General features: G+C 42.9%; 3 protein-coding genes across 4 annotated transcripts in view; 2 read left to right on the top strand and 1 right to left on the bottom strand.

Annotated features, from left to right (window-relative positions):
• DNAJC9 (DnaJ heat shock protein family (Hsp40) member C9) overlaps positions 1–2,896 on the top strand; it is a 16,735-nt gene extending 13,839 nt beyond the window's left edge. The window contains exon 7 of the transcript XR_011740215.1: positions 2,674–2,896. The gene's annotated coding sequence lies outside the window, so the exon portion shown is untranslated. The remainder of the gene's footprint in view (positions 1–2,673) is intronic.
• The window catches only part of FAM149B1 (family with sequence similarity 149 member B1), a 17,645-nt gene extending 13,015 nt beyond the window's left edge, over positions 1–4,630 (bottom strand). For both annotated transcript variants that reach the window (XM_065843946.2, XM_065843947.2), the window contains exons 1-6: positions 4,440–4,630; positions 3,412–3,516; positions 2,709–2,832; positions 1,602–1,744; positions 870–989; positions 133–303 (exon numbers count right to left, since the gene is read on the bottom strand). In XM_065843946.2, coding sequence (XP_065700018.1) covers positions 133–303; positions 870–989; positions 1,602–1,744; positions 2,709–2,832; positions 3,412–3,516; positions 4,440–4,540 — 764 coding nt within the window. In that variant the 5' untranslated portion in view covers positions 4,541–4,630. The remainder of the gene's footprint in view (positions 1–132; positions 304–869; positions 990–1,601; positions 1,745–2,708; positions 2,833–3,411; positions 3,517–4,439) is intronic.
• Positions 4,591–14,863, top strand: ECD (ecdysoneless cell cycle regulator). The gene is made up of 13 exons (XM_065843945.2): positions 4,591–4,807; positions 5,006–5,123; positions 5,302–5,389; positions 6,733–6,911; positions 7,225–7,417; positions 8,264–8,392; positions 8,883–9,008; positions 9,928–10,013; positions 10,737–10,840; positions 11,664–11,841; positions 12,970–13,037; positions 13,164–13,384; positions 14,018–14,863. The coding sequence occupies exons 1-13, from the start codon at positions 4,612–4,614 to the stop codon at positions 14,246–14,248; spliced, it is 1,917 nt and encodes a 638-aa protein (XP_065700017.1). The 5' UTR covers positions 4,591–4,611; the 3' UTR covers positions 14,249–14,863.

Below are 14,863 nucleotides of genomic sequence, written 5' to 3'. Positions count from 1 at the left end.
AAAATGCCGGTACAAACCCAAAGCAGCGCACTGCATAATTCATCAACTAACATCAAACCCAAATACTTATATCTGAACAGCAGGAATTCCAGGACACTGCTACTAGTTGCTGTCTTAATATTCGATACCTACACATCTCTGCGGTCAAATGCTAAATATTCCTCCATTACGCCTTCAGAGATAATTACTCCGTCTTCACCTTCTTCGTTCTCTGGAGAACAGGAGGTCGGAGACTTGGAAGGGTCAGCCTTTTTGTGAACGGGAGTAACAGAAAGAGGTACCTTCTTGCCAAAAACACTGAATCTGAACAGGTGACAATTTTCAGAAGGCAGAAATGAAAATAAGTTGTTATTCTGCTTAAAATAACAGCATTTGGTGAGCTGATAGACAATACAGTAGAGAAGGCCAAGCCATAGCGAGGCCAAAACATAAAAACTCTTGGTTTGGATATTTTTAATTCTTGCTAAGGAACTTGAAACTTCAGAACAAAAATTCAAAGCTAATTCAAAAATATGAAATAATAAAAGTGGTACTAATGTAGTGCTTTGTATTTCTGATGTACTATACGAATGTAATAGATGATTAACCATAAAGCCAGCTACAGTACGTACATGTTCTTAAGAAGTCAGCAGCAGCAAAGGTTTATTTACTGATCCGTTTACTGTAGTTAGCAACAAGCACAGCTATGTAGTCTTGCTATTCTGAAGGTACTGCTTTTAGTCAAAAAGGGAAAAAAAGTGTGCTTTGTTCAAAACTCAGCATAACAAACTAATTAGGCTTGACATGTTACGAAGCGGATCAGTGCAGTTCACTGAGAACTGAATTACCTTCCCACCTTGGCATGGTCTGGATCAACCGCTGGCACTTACTCGTTAGAATCTTTTTCTCGTGGTGAACTCACATCTGAGGAACGTAAACTGCCAGAAGGTGAACTTGAATACCATCTGTACCCTTCATCCATGGGGATCACCATCTGCTTCCCCACCACCCTGCCGTGGCAAAAACAAAGGATATATGAATCAGAAAATATCGCAAGTAAGATTATTGACATGTACAAGAACAGGCAGCAGCCAATCCTCAAAATTCTGTAGGGAAGCTGTGTGTTTTTCTTGGTGATGGGTAACGTGGTTTCTGTTGTTTTCCCGGGTATAGATTGCTTTGAGTCAGCTAAGTACATTAAGAAAGTTCTGCTTTTTTTTTTTTTTTACGCTCTGCTAATTGTAAGACATTTGAATATGGACAAAACTGTTCAAGTACACATAATGAAGAGGTAACATTTAAATTCCCAGATAGCCATAAGGACTGCTGAGCTAGGCTAACAGGATTTTAAACTTATTTTAAGCCCCTGGCATTTAGCTATATCACCCATCTTTTCTAAGAGATTTTTGCTATGTTAAGGCCAAGTCAGTTGCAAATGACAATAATCCTTCAGCAAGGAACCGAACATGAGATAGCAGTATGTTTATTAATGACAATGGCAAGCAGAATACCCGAGTGATCTTTTTAGCTCTATTTACTGTGTAATTGCACAAACCCACCCTGCTACTAATGTCATTTTAAAGCCAACTGTTTCCATCCCTATTAGTCTATTGATAAAATACCTGAGATGAGGGAAGCTGGATGCCCACTGGTGACATTCTTCCCGCAGCCCCTCGACACGCACATTCTCTTTCTGCTCATAGAGAAGCTCATCGATTTGTCTGAACATTTGCTGAACTTGTTGTGTGGCAGCTTTATCAAATTCCTAGAAAGGAAAGTTATCTCATAAATACTTAGTGGATAGCATTCAGAGGGGTTTTTATTAATATTTTTTAATAATTGAAAATTACAACTATTTCTTTAAAGCATAGCAGGACTGATTCAAGCAGGTCTATTTCTTTTCCACAGCAAGACTTTAAATAGTTTTCACCCCAAGATGATGCAGGCTGCTGTTAATACTGATGGTAGCTACATAAAACACTCCCATTGACACATCAGAAAAAACTATTAAAGCATTTTGAAATATCGGTATTATATTAATTTAAAGACATAGTAATTTACGTAACAGAAATCAGAACAGGAAGGATAAAATTCAGTGACATTTTAATGAAATGGAAAATGTATTGCTTGCAACATCCATCAACTACAGCAAAACAAAAAGCAATGCAGAGTGGTGTGAAACACTGAGAGTGAAGGACGTTCAGGACCTTTGTCACATGTTCTTGTGTAGCTAGAAAATGGGGTCAGTTCTTGGGTAATTTAATCAGTTCCACCAGACCTCACCAAAAGCAGTAGCACACTTGGTTTTGGTAGACAGAGAATAAAACCAGTATTTCCAAATGAAAATAATGTTTTAGGGGCTTGCTATATTTTGAGCAACACATAAGTATGCAGGAGTTTGATAAACTTACCACCAAGTGTCTGAAAGTGATCCAGTCACATTTGGGATCCCACAATAACAGCATTTACTGTTTTGTATAGATACACTTATGCGTTAAATGATTTGCATTTCCAAATTTTTAGATGGAAATACAGAATATTAACTGAATAATATGAGCCTAACATGATCTGATCTGAGAGAAAGACAGGGAAGAAGTAAAGAAGATGTCTTTTCCATAATCACTATCACGATTTATTGGCAGATCCAATCCTCATTTTTATCCTGAAATGTCTTTCCAATGTCTCCCTGCTCAGCGTGCCAGATTTGGTTTGGATGATGACGTACTCACATCATAGCCCCAGGAGAGGACTGAGCTGTCTTCGGTGGAGGTGTCAGCATAACTCTGACAAGCAGACTCTGAATGCCCATCCTCGGCTGGAGCAGCAGAAGGGTGAGCTGATTCCTTCTGCTCCCTGAAATGCACATGTTGAGGGGAAAAAGAATAAAAAATTCCAACAATATACAATGACAAATAAACTCCGTAAGTAAACTTATTTGCGCACAATAAAGCAAAGATATATCAGAAGAGGTCTTAGCAGTAATAGAGTTTTCACAGGGTAAATATTTACTGCTGAGGCATTTAAGCAGAAGGCATAATGCACAAGTAATTATAAAAACTGTAACTCCTAATAATCTCAGTGACATAGGAAGTCTAGAGGTCAAGCAAAACAGATTTTCCAAAAATTATCTCAGTTAAACTGCAGACTATTTCTAGTCCTGGTTCTACACCACTGAGGAATTATTTTTATCTTTTCTCCTCTTGTTTCGGCCATAAAACTAGATGACCCAGGCTATTTGCGACCTGGGAAGAGAACATGGCTACACACATTTTTACTGTTTCCAAAATAGGAAGGACATGTTCTGGAACGAAACAGTTCTGAGGTAACGCCTGAGCCTGCCAGCCGCATTACTTCTGTACAGGTAGCTCAGCGCAGAAGTGCCTGGTTTGGCCGCTGTCTCCAGACCAGGGTTCACATTGTGTTATAACGTACCTGGAGATCTCGCTGTCGTTTCCAGCCGTGGGTGCGGCTGCGCACACCTCTGCTCGTGGCTCTGGCAGAGGATGATGCCGCAAGGCGTGTTTTGGAACTCCTTGTCTAAAACAAGAAGCAGGACTTGACATCACCTGCAGGAATGAACATCTACAGAGTTCCCAAGCTCTACAGGGATTTGCTTCTGCTTTCTGCACTAGTTTACAAACTAGAGATCATTTATTATTATTAGAAGGCTAATTCTTGTTAACAAAGCTTTAGAAATAAGGCATCAAAACTAACTCTAGGCTAAATAGTTAAAGGTCTCTGCTTAGAAATCAGTGTCTTCCTTTAAATTTAAAATGTTGTGAATTTGGCTGCAACTCTCCAACAGCAGGTAGAATGTCACTGTCCCCATAGCAGACTTAAATAGTACAAGAGCAGCCACTGAACCAAGCAGGGGCAAGTCAGAAAACCAGCATGTGCTAGTTTGTTGTTTTGTCAACGTTTAGATGGCTGGGAAAGAGGGACAAGAAAAGTCACTGCAGCTGAAATGAGAGTTGTCAATACAGGAACAAAAAGTAGCTAAATACTCAAACCTATGTATTTGCTCAAACCTTTTGCCCCCCCTCCCCCGAAACCGCCTACACATCAGTTACCTCTTGGATCAAAAAAAGGCAAGAAGAGGGATTTAATCACGTTCCCTGTATTTTCCAAGCGAGGGGCACGCTCGGCGGGCAGGATCGGCGTCAGGCCACGGCCGTGGCTGCCCTCACCCCGGCACAGGGGATCCGCACAGCCCGCGGTAACCCGGCCCGGCCCGGCCCGGGACGCGCACCCCCGCCCGGGACACGCACCCCCGCCCGGGACACGCACCCCGCCCCGGGACACGCACCCCGCCGCCCCCGCCCCCAGCACAGGGCCCTCAGGCTGAGGGGGGTGCGGGCAGGCCCGAGCGCAGAGCCCGAGCGGGAGCGGGACCATGCCGGGCGGCAGGGACCGCGACGGCGGGGACCAGGGCGGGGAAGGCGGCGGCGGCGACGACTCACATCTCCAGAGCGCCGGGGGACACCGGCTTCCGCGCGTATCGCGAGATCATCCTCAGCTCCGCCGCGCCGCCGCCGCCACCGCCACCGCCACCCGCCGCCATGGCGACGGCCCTCCCCGGGAGGCGGAGCGTTCCCGCCCCGCGGCGCGGCCCGCTGTCTCTCGCACGTCGCCATGGAGGGGTTCGGGCGGCCCGCGCCGGCGGAGGACGCCGTGCGCTACCGCCTCTTCGCGGCGGCGGCCAGGGGGGACGGGGCCGAGGCGCTGCTGCGGCGCTGCGCAGACGCCATCGTGGTGCGGTTCGCGCCGCTCCTGGCCGCCTACATCTGGCAGCGGGAGCCGTTCCGCCTGCGCTACGCGCCGCCGCGGGGTGAGCCCGGGAGCGCTGCGAGAGCGGCGGGAGCGCTGCGAGAGCGGCGGGAGCGCTGCGAGAGCGGCGGGAGCGCTGCGAGAGCGGCGGGAGCGCTGCGAGAGCGGCGGGAGCGCTGCGAGAGCGGCGGGAGCGCTGCGAGAGCGCCGCGAGAGCGGCGGGGCGCTGAGCCGCCTTTCTTTCTCTCTCCCCGGCCAGGCGAGATCCCGGCGCACATCGGCGGCACAACGCTGTTCGGGGACAACGTTGAGGACGAGTGGTTCATCGTGTACCTTGTCCGGGAGATCACCAGGGAGTTCCCGGGGCTGGCGGGCAGGTAACGGCCCCGCCGAGCTGCCCGGCGGCTGGGGCGGGGGGCAGCGCCTTCACTGGCAGGGCCTGACGGAAAGTCGTGGCTTAATCTTCTTTAAAACACGCAGACACGCATTTAGAAGCCTGCGTTGTTGTGCTGTGCGAGACCTTCCCAGGTAAGAAGCCTATTTTTCATTGGCCAGGGTCGATGACAACGATGGGGAGTTTCTCTTGATAGAAGCAGCAGATTTTCTCCCGAAGTGGTTGAATCCTGAGAATAGTGACAACAGGGTGAGTAAAACCTCTGTAGCAATTGGTGAGTGGCTCACAGTGGCCTTTCACTTACCATTTGGAGTTTTCTCTCGCACCTGTATCTAGCCAAGTGGTCTGACTACCACTGGAAATCTGGAGTATTGGTCAGAACTCAAGACTTGTTTTAATTAACAGCAGGTTTTGTTCAGCACAGTCTGGTTTTAATGAGCTTTGTGCTTGCTCTGGGTGCTGAATGAGAAACTAAACCACTGGAAACCTCTGATACTCGATTCTGCTCTGTGTGCTCTTGCAGAATGCTGTGTAGAGTGAGTGTGTCCCGAGACACTGCTGTAGAGATATATGGAAATTGTTACAGGTATCAAGGGGTTCTTCTAGAGTTGGCTTGTCAATGGAAGGAAGACAACATTCTTATGCTGCTATGTTCTTATGCTGACGGCGAAACTATGGAGAGTACGGCAGAAATACAGACCCTACAGACCTGCCTGCTAGGCTGTTAAACTGTGGTGTTCAGCTGGGTCTGACTGTTGCACATAGATCATTCTTTAGGAGTTGTTCCATCATGCAGAACTGACTGAACTTGTTAAAACTTGCTACTCGTGGTGGCAAATGCGAAGGCGGTGAAGCTGTCGTGCTGTTGATTGATCTGTAAAATCAGTAAGTTTGGCTTACTTGGATTTTTTGTACCATGTTCTGGAGGGCTCGCTGCCCTCAGACTGGGGAATGCTCAAAACTGGAGCATTGCTGATGCTACTGAGAGGCAGACTGGGCTGGCATGGGTGAATTAGCAGCCACATCATTGCAAGTCGTTATGTCACTGATACAAGGCCCTTAAAAAGGGGCAGAACAGAACACAAAAATTAATTGCAAACCTGTATCTGGACTATCAGCGTGATATTTTCCTTCCATTTGGAGGAACAGGAGGAGTGAGCGAGTTCACGTTAATTCAGTTCATTTGTTAGGATCGGGAACCAACAGAGGTCAAATGTGGCCCCGAAATAACACTTTTTAGTCCTTGTCCTATCCTTCAGCAGTTAGATTATACTGTCTGATTCTCCTGAAGCAAACCTCTAGTTGAAGAGATACTTTTGGTATTACTGTTGTTAAGGAAACAAGATATATTTGACCAAACTTGTTGCAGTTAAAAAAAGGGGGTTTATTTTGTGGCTGGATCGTGATCTCTGCCATCTGTATTTACCTTATCTCCCATTTAACAACAAAATCCACAGGAAAAAAAAAAAACCCTAGCTGTTTTCTGTATGATTTTTCTATGTGTAATTCAGTATTTTCTGTGTTTAAACAAATATGTATGAAACTAAATTTTGTGTTGCTTCGCGTGTGACTGTTCCTATCCCATCTGCCAGGTGTTCTTTTACAAAGGAGAGCTGCACATCATTCCGCTGTCAGAGGCTCAGGAGCAGGAGTGCGACCCATCTGCTGCCAGCCCAGCGATCTCGCAGGCGCTGAGGCTGTTATCCATCCGCTCCGAGGAGTTCCTGGCCGCGGAACCCATCAGAACAGCGCTGTATAAACGCATCAGTGGGTACGTGGGGGTTTTATTTTGGTCTTCTGTAACAGTCAGTTTTGATTCTGGGCTGTCTGGGGTGCTTTCTTGTCGTCTTAATGATGTGGGGATTAAATTATTGTTAGCCAGGTATATTTATATATATGTATATATTTAAACAGACATTCCAGGTGTTTGATTAGCTGAGTTTTAGCTTTAGTTTAGAATAATCTTCTGGCACTTGTCCCATAATATAGATGAATATTAAAGTGAAAATGCGAATAACACTTAAAAAGGAGTGGTTTGGGCTTGCAGTGCACTCAATACGCTGTGTTACTATTGCGTGATGCAGGTATCCTGAGAAGATCCAGGCCTCGCTTCACCGCGCGCGGTGCTACCTGCCGGCGGGCGCGGCGGCCGTGCTGAGGCAGCGCCCGGCCCTGGTGTCTGCGGCCGTCCAGGCCTTTTACCTGCGGGATCCCGTAGATTTACGAGCCTGTCGCTCTTTTCGCGTTTTCCCTCCGGACCAGCGTGTGATGACTGTAGTAAGTGATCCTTCTGATGCGATTTGTCACTTAATTAGGTTCTGTAACTGATGGTTCTGTGGTCAAGCGATATAAATATGTCTGTTTCGTTTCTAAAATAGCATGTTTTCTGATTTTTTTGTTTTGACACTGGGCACGAATTTCCAGTTTGTTATGTTAACAGACATGGGTGGACTTTCAAATAATGAGAAAAGTGTTTCTGAAATCAGAGGTTACCATTAATAGTTCCTCTGCTGAAATGGTTGCTGAGTGAATGGATGTAGCTCTGTGATCAGAGCAGTTTGACAGCACTGCCAGCCAGCGTAAGGAATTGCTCCTCACTACCCCTCGCTGTTAATTCCAAGGCTTTTCACCTTCTCAGCTGCACTCACACAGCTCTCTGAAAGCTGTTTTATGAAGTGTTCAGTGAGCATTGTCCAAGCAGTGTTGTGTCTGATACGTTTGCATTACAGAGTTATGCTCTCTAGACTCCTTAAAATAAGCTTTGGAATAAAATTTTAGACTTCTGGACTGTTTTCAAAATCTCAGCTCTGGTTTCATTAATTGAAAAGAGCCTTTATGTTTTCCAAAATATACCTTGTTGGCATGAATACTGAGGATTTTTTCTAATTTATTTAGATTGCATGAAATTAATGTTCTTTTAGTGATATCAACTTGGAATATACTTTCTAAGATCTGAAAAGCAACATATCTTAGGTAAATGTATCTAAGTCGTATTTTTAACACCGTCTCAGGCATCGTCTGTATTACGCATGCTTTAAAACAAAATGGAGATGAGACTGGTTGGAAGCTGATGCCAACACACAACACAGGCACACTGCAGGGAGTGTTCTTTTGCTTTTTCAGGTTACTTTCACCAAGTGTTTATACGCACAACTGGTGCAGCAGAAGTTTGTTCCGGATAGACGCAGTGGGTACACACTGCCCCTCCCATCTCACCCTCAATACAAAGCCTATGAACTGGGCATGAAACTGGTAATTACTTTTTATGTGTTTTGTACTTAGTCTTTGGTTTAATTGTTTACATGTGTCAGAGAAATGACGCTTTGCTTGTAAGTTGCCTGCTTGTACAGAAAAATCCAAGCAAATTCACGGCTACCACTCTTCTGGAAGTACAATATCATGGGATTTTTCTTTTACAGAACAGAGCTCTCTTGTACTTACATAGATTATAAATCCAGGTAAAGTCTTCGTGCTTATGTGAGGAATATCTTGTGCACTATAGATCTGTCTTCTAGGTTGCTTTGTCCATGTAGAGAAACGTTGCAAAACCTAAACGATCTGTTATTGTGGCAGAAAGATTCCGCTTCCAAATGAAGAACCTGACATAGAATTGGATTTGTCACCTGCTTCTCAAATGGCAGCATCGGAGCTCGGTGACAGTCAGTTCTTGACGCACTCGTTGAAAGGTGCACTTAAATTTCTCACATTTGGAGAGTCTCTCGATGTTGCGTCTTTTATGCAGGCTCATGGCTTTGAGATCTTGTGCTCCAAGTGCAGTAAAGGATCTCCTGACTCCAAGAGGAATGTGTTAAGTGGTCCCCTGTGGGAGAGGTTCCTCAACAGCCTGAAGGAAAAGAATTATTTCAAGGTGAAGTTGTGTGTGTTCCTCTTTTAAACATTCCAGGAAAAAGCACCTTTTAGCTCTTGAACTTGTGTAAGTTGTTATAGCAGGGCAAGAAATCTGATGCTTTTGGCTATGGAAAACGAATAAATATCTTTAAAGGAGGTAGATGCAGTTTGTTCTCCTTTAAAATTAGTTAATTTATTTTGGACATGAAGTAGGAAAAAGCAGAATTTGGGGATGAATTCATTCATCTAAAGAAAGGGGAAATACATGTGAATAAAGGAAACCACAATATGGTTCTGTGTCAGTCGAACTGTTTTTGTTGTTTTACACTTCATCTGCATTCCTGTAGACTTAAATATTCTTAAATATCCACACTTAATGCCCATGGACCCATTTTGGCCCATGTAAGTGTATTTTTTTGTGTGTGTGTTTTGGTGTGGGTTTTTTTGTTTGTGGTTTGGTTTTTTTTTAAAGATGGCTTTGGCTACTTATTTGAACTTTGCAAATTGGTCATAAATTGACTCCTTATTTGAAGGTTATGAAATTGGGCAATTCTATGGGAATGCTTAGGTTAATATCTTCAAAAGACAGGAAAAGGGGCATGTTGTTACAGTATTGCAATGCCACGTCTGTAAATAATTCCCAAACACCAAGAGACCCATTCACAATTCCTGTACCATTGGAACCTGGGTGTGATAAATCCACTCTGTTGTGGGAATCGTAGTATTGCCTTTGGTTGTTTTTATGATATTGTAGCATAAGTCTAATTCATACCAGACTGAAGGCACCTTATGTCCATTCCGTATACTCTGTTCCAAGTATATACTGTAGGTCAGTATTTTCTCAGCACTGGATTTCTGCGGGATGAAATAATCGTCATTGTGCACCTGACTGTGAGGGGGAGATGTTCAGACTCACGCTTGTGACTTGCATTAAATAGGGAGAAATGGAAGGATCTACCAAGTACTTGGAACTGTTGTGTATGGCAGAGGATTACTTCCAGCGATCTGTGACCAAGCCAGAGTGGTAAGAGCTACTTGAAATTCATGAGTAATCATACACAGTACCTACAAGTACTTTAACTTAACTTTTTAAACACTTGTTACAAAAAACCTGAGCCCTTTTCTCCCTTGTACACTTAACATTGGTGCTCTGGCTAGGAGACATGGGTATTAATGCCTCTAGAATGCCCTCTACTAGTAGAACTTATTACTTGAGTGACAATTTATCTTGGTTTTGCAAAATGATAAGCTATTCCAGGTGGGCTAAGAGGTGACTAAAAAGCATCATTTGGTTGCTTGGCTATAGAAAGTGTTTAAAAGTTTCATTGACAAACAAACCCAGTGAACAGTAAATACAGAGTAACCTGTGTGCTTTACCCAAGACAGCCAGCTCGCTGTAGATTTCTTCAAAAGATCGAATCCAAAAAATAGATCATTGCGAAATATCTGAGGGTTTGCCAGCTTGTAATATCCTGATGTTTACCAAGACAGAGAAGGAAACATGAGAAATGGGCTTTGGAGCTATCGACAAGGAATTACAGTAATTGACCGTGTCTTATTTTGGCTAATACTATCTGTGTAGTATTCTGGTACTTCCCCCAAATTCACTTCTGTTTTTGATGTTTTTTTGCACAGAAAGAGTAATGGGGAACTAAAATGAAAACCTGCATGCAGAGTGTGTGATGCCACTGGCATTGTAATGCTAGCAAAATTCCATTTCAGAAAATTGAGGGTTTTTTTCTTCTAGCTCTGAAGAGAGCCCAGGTGATGAAATCTTGACATTGCTACAGACAACAACCATTGACATGAAGGAATTTGAGAGGGAAGCAGCTTGCCTTCCTCCTGAGGATGGTGAGCGGGATGGGGGGTGGACTGTTGCCATCAGAAATGATTATTTGTTGGGAGAGATGGTGAATGTCAACAGCACCGGACCAGTCTCTGTGTCTGCTTAGTTTGTCTCCTCTCCTGTGACTGCTACAGGTGTTACTCATGGGCCATCTTTTCACATTGAGGTGAACAGTTAAAGTTTTGTAAGCCACAAAGTTTGTGGGATTGGCAAGATCTGCTCTCCAGTCGCTGGTTTGATACGACCAGATCAGGAGCACTGTGAAGTACTTTGTGTCACCTCTCTACCAGACAGAAAGTATTTAAACGTTTTGTAATAATAAACCAATTCCAATACTGACAATACAAAGTTAATTATGATCTACTTTGCTATGATGCCCAATATAAGACCAGCATAAACTTCATATAATAGAGTTTTTTTCACTCATTTGACAGAAATGTAGTTGCCAGTGTGCAGTATTTCTGAATGGTGCAGCAGCTCACAAATGCAGCATTCAGTGTTAATGATCATAGTCAGAGCTTGGATTGTCTCTCCCTTGATAGTGTAAGCCTTTTCTTCCTTCTTTTAGTGGCATAAGGATTATCTGTGACGAGAAAAATATCTGCTAGTTTGAAGCAGCATATAAGGCAGAGTTTTAAAGTAGTGAAATGAACTCTCTTCTTCACAGTTTCCCACTGCTTTATATCCTGTCTTACCCAGTATCAGCATGAAAACTTAATAGTGCAAAAATAAGCTACAAAATGCTGTCAGTACTCTCAACCATCTGGCTTGGACCTTGTGGGCTAACAGACCTGTGCAGAGTAACAAATATGTCCTGTATTCTTTCAGATGACAGTTGGCTGGAGATTACACCAGATTATTTAGATCAGATGCTGAAGGAGGCAAGAAGCAAGTCCCTCCCTTCTCTGAATGAGGAAGAGCAGAAATATGACTTGGAAGCAGTTGCTGAAAGTATGAAAGCTTTTGTATCCAAAGTCTCAACGCATGAAGGAGCAGAAATGCCATGGTAGTAGCATTTTCAAGTTGGGTGTCTGGTTTAGAATGTGTTTTCGTTCTCCTGCAGCCCTTTGGTTGATTCTGTAAAGCAGAGAATCCAAGTCTGAGAGTGTTCTATTTAGCAGAGGCATGAAACAAATCCATGTTGTTAGTAAATATGTGCTTGCTTTTAAACCAACTTGTGGCAACTCTGACACTGGAACAGGTAAAAATGCTGGAAACTGCACTATTTTCCAGCACTTTTACTTTGGGTTTGTGGTTTTAAAAAAATTTTAACCGTTTTACATTGAAGGCTTACTGTTGTTCTTTACCATAGTGCTTAGCACTGTTATTAAAATGTGCATCTCAAGTTCATTTGTGCTGAAATTTTTCTTATGTGAAGGACTAACTATTCAGACTGCTAAGATTCTTTTGATGAGGCCGTCCGGAAGTAAAAATGAAACTTAAGGGGAGGGAATCTGTCTCTCTGAATTAAGAATGTTGATTTTTGTGGTACAACTGTATTTAGATTTCTTGTAGGTTAGTGTTTTGAATATACCGGGCCTGTTTTTGCAGCCCTGAAGCACATACTGTGCACCTGAAAGCAGCAGCAAAGAATCAATGTGGATCCCTCTCATGGTTCCCAACAGCAGAAGAAAATGCTAACTGAAGATACTTAACTATTTAGACAACAGCAGAATGCCACCAGATTAATTGTTGGAGTCAAAAAAGTGTATGTGAATGTGTGGACAGGCCTTTAAAATTAAAAACCAGAGAGCTGGGTAGTTGCATATTGTCCAGGTTCTTTTTAAGACTTTGATATTGAGAAAATAATGCTGTGTAAGCTGTATCAAGCATATAAGAATCTAGTCAGTTTATCCCTTAACTGTTTCATCATTTTTAATGAGTGCTGGTGTCAATGTCTGAGTTATAATGTAGGGTTTTTTCAACGATTGACAAACAATTGAAGTTGTTTATTTTTTTCTTTCTTGCCAGGAGTTCCTCCACTTGTTGTTTCACTTCTAAGCACTCCCAAGAGCAGCAGCTCAAATGTCCCAACTTTGGTTTGGGCTTCAGAGAAAAAGAAAAATAATGTGTCTGCATCAGGCTCATGGAAGCATAAAAGCTTTATTTATTTAAAAATATTTTTATATTTCAGGTCATCTGATGAATCCCATGTTACCTTTGATGTAGATTCTTTCACAAGAGCATTAGACAGAATTTTAGGTGAGATTGCTTCTTTGTTTGCTTTGTTGGAATAGCTTTTGGTTATTTGGTGTCCCTGGGTTTTCTAATCACCCATGGGCACTGCGCTGATTCATTTGCTGTCTACTGACACAAAACAATGCACAGGGGAGGACTCAGAAGAGCTGGATTCTGATGATCTGGATGAAGAGCAGGAGTTTAATTTCTCAGATGAGGACGATGAAGACTTAGATGCTGAAAATCAAAGGCAAGACGAGAAGGTGTCGCCTGATGAGCTTATAGGCAGCCTCAAGTCATATATGAATGAGATGGACCGGGAACTGGCACATACCAATGTTGGTAAAAGTTTCACCACCCAAAAGAAAGGGGTAAGTATGCCCTGAGTTCTAGTTCGTGGCATAATGGTTTCAAGAGCTTTAGTAGGAAAGAGGAAATATGCTAGAAGTGGTCATTCTGAGTAATGTGATCAAAAACTTCTGTCTTCTGACCTTGTGCTACCTAATTATTAAAAAGAATAAAGCCACATGCAAGCAAAATGTGATGCAATTGAATGTTTTTTGGACACAAAAAGTTAGCTATGCTTTAACTTGCACATCCTTTCCAAGACTTAGTTTCATTTCCTTTTTGTACTCTGCATTAGTAGTAAGGTGAGCAGCTGCAGCTTGGCCGCTGGAGTTCCTGTGGTGGGTTACTCCTGTGGTGGGTTACTCCTGTGGTGGGTTACTCCTGTAGGAAGCTGAGCCAGCACTCAGTAACCCGCTCTGTCCTTCTGGAACTTCATCTGTATAATGTAAAGCGATGATGTTTTAACTGTCGTGAGCATTTGGTGACTAAATTCCTGCCTGTCAAGACAGTGTGGAATGTACTGAACTTTGTTGGCTGCAGAAGTGTTTCCTTGTTTCTTTTTTCTTATGGTTACTCTGGTTTGTTTGTTGGTTGCTTTTTTTTTCCTAAACCTGTTTATACCATTTGATGAAACTTTCTCTTTTTACTTGCCATAGGCAAGTTCTGTTAAAGCAACAACATCTCAAAGTGCTGGCCCTGATTCTGAAGCTGAAGATGCTGAGCTGACACCAGTCGATGTGGATATGAACCTCGTAACTAACCTGCTGGAATCCTATAGTGCTCAGTCTGGACTGGCAGGACCCACTTCAAACATTTTACAGAGCATGGGTGTGTATTTACCTGAAAATGCAGATCGTGTTGGCTCTAATAAGGGAGCAACAGAATAAGAGACTGTCTCAATTCAGAAGACATGATTGACTGAGAAATAAAGCACCGAAAGACTAGCGGTATTTGGAAGAAGAGACAAAAGTTTTGCATTTAAAGCATTTTATGCATTGGTTATGTGTGACTTTAAAGACGCAAAGTGAATTTGCCTGCAAAAGCCATCTGTTCTGATCCTATCTTGGATAGCAATCAGATTTTTCCAGTGCTAACGTTTTCAGAAAACTGAAAAATGATGTTGTGGCTTGAATGAAACTTCTGCTGCAGAACCTGTTTTCAGTTTTTCAAATTGATCATCCAATTTACCGTATTTCCAAAATGTCCTTTTACCCTTTACTAGGTGGTTTCACTCTCTGTAAAGCAGTGCATGTTCTGAGGAATGCCGTATTACAGGAACAGAGTTCTCTTGGCGATTCGGGAATGCTGGTTAACGTTCAGCAGACACTTAATATTTCTTCCACAAGTACAAATGCTTCATTGTAAGAACTTCTGTTAATTACTGTAAGAATGTGTTTTTCATTAACCAGAACAATTTAAAGAGTAATTGGATTGAATATGTAAATACGGGCTACAAGTATTTTTTTTTAATTTTTTAAAATAAAAACAGAAATACAACTGGA

Source organism: Patagioenas fasciata, chromosome 8 (assembly GCF_037038585.1).
Source record: "Patagioenas fasciata isolate bPatFas1 chromosome 8, bPatFas1.hap1, whole genome shotgun sequence".
NCBI classification, from domain to species: domain Eukaryota; kingdom Metazoa; phylum Chordata; class Aves; order Columbiformes; family Columbidae; genus Patagioenas; species Patagioenas fasciata.
This window is presented reverse-complemented; position numbering and strand designations above follow the sequence as displayed.

What these genes read in the sequence shown, in the direction of transcription:
- ECD (XM_065843945.2), top strand. Translation starts at nt 4,612, where the DNA reads ATGGAGGGGTTCGGGCGGCCCGCGCCGGCGGAGGACGCCGTGCGCTAC. An exon ending in GCGCTACGCGCCGCCGCGGG is followed by an intron (nt 4,808 to 5,005) that starts GTGAGCCCGGGA and finishes CTCCCCGGCCAG; the next exon opens with GCGAGATCCCGGCGCACATC. An exon ending in GAAGGAGCAGAAATGCCATG is followed by an intron (nt 11,842 to 12,969) that starts GTAGTAGCATTT and finishes TTTATATTTCAG; the next exon opens with GTCATCTGATGAATCCCATG.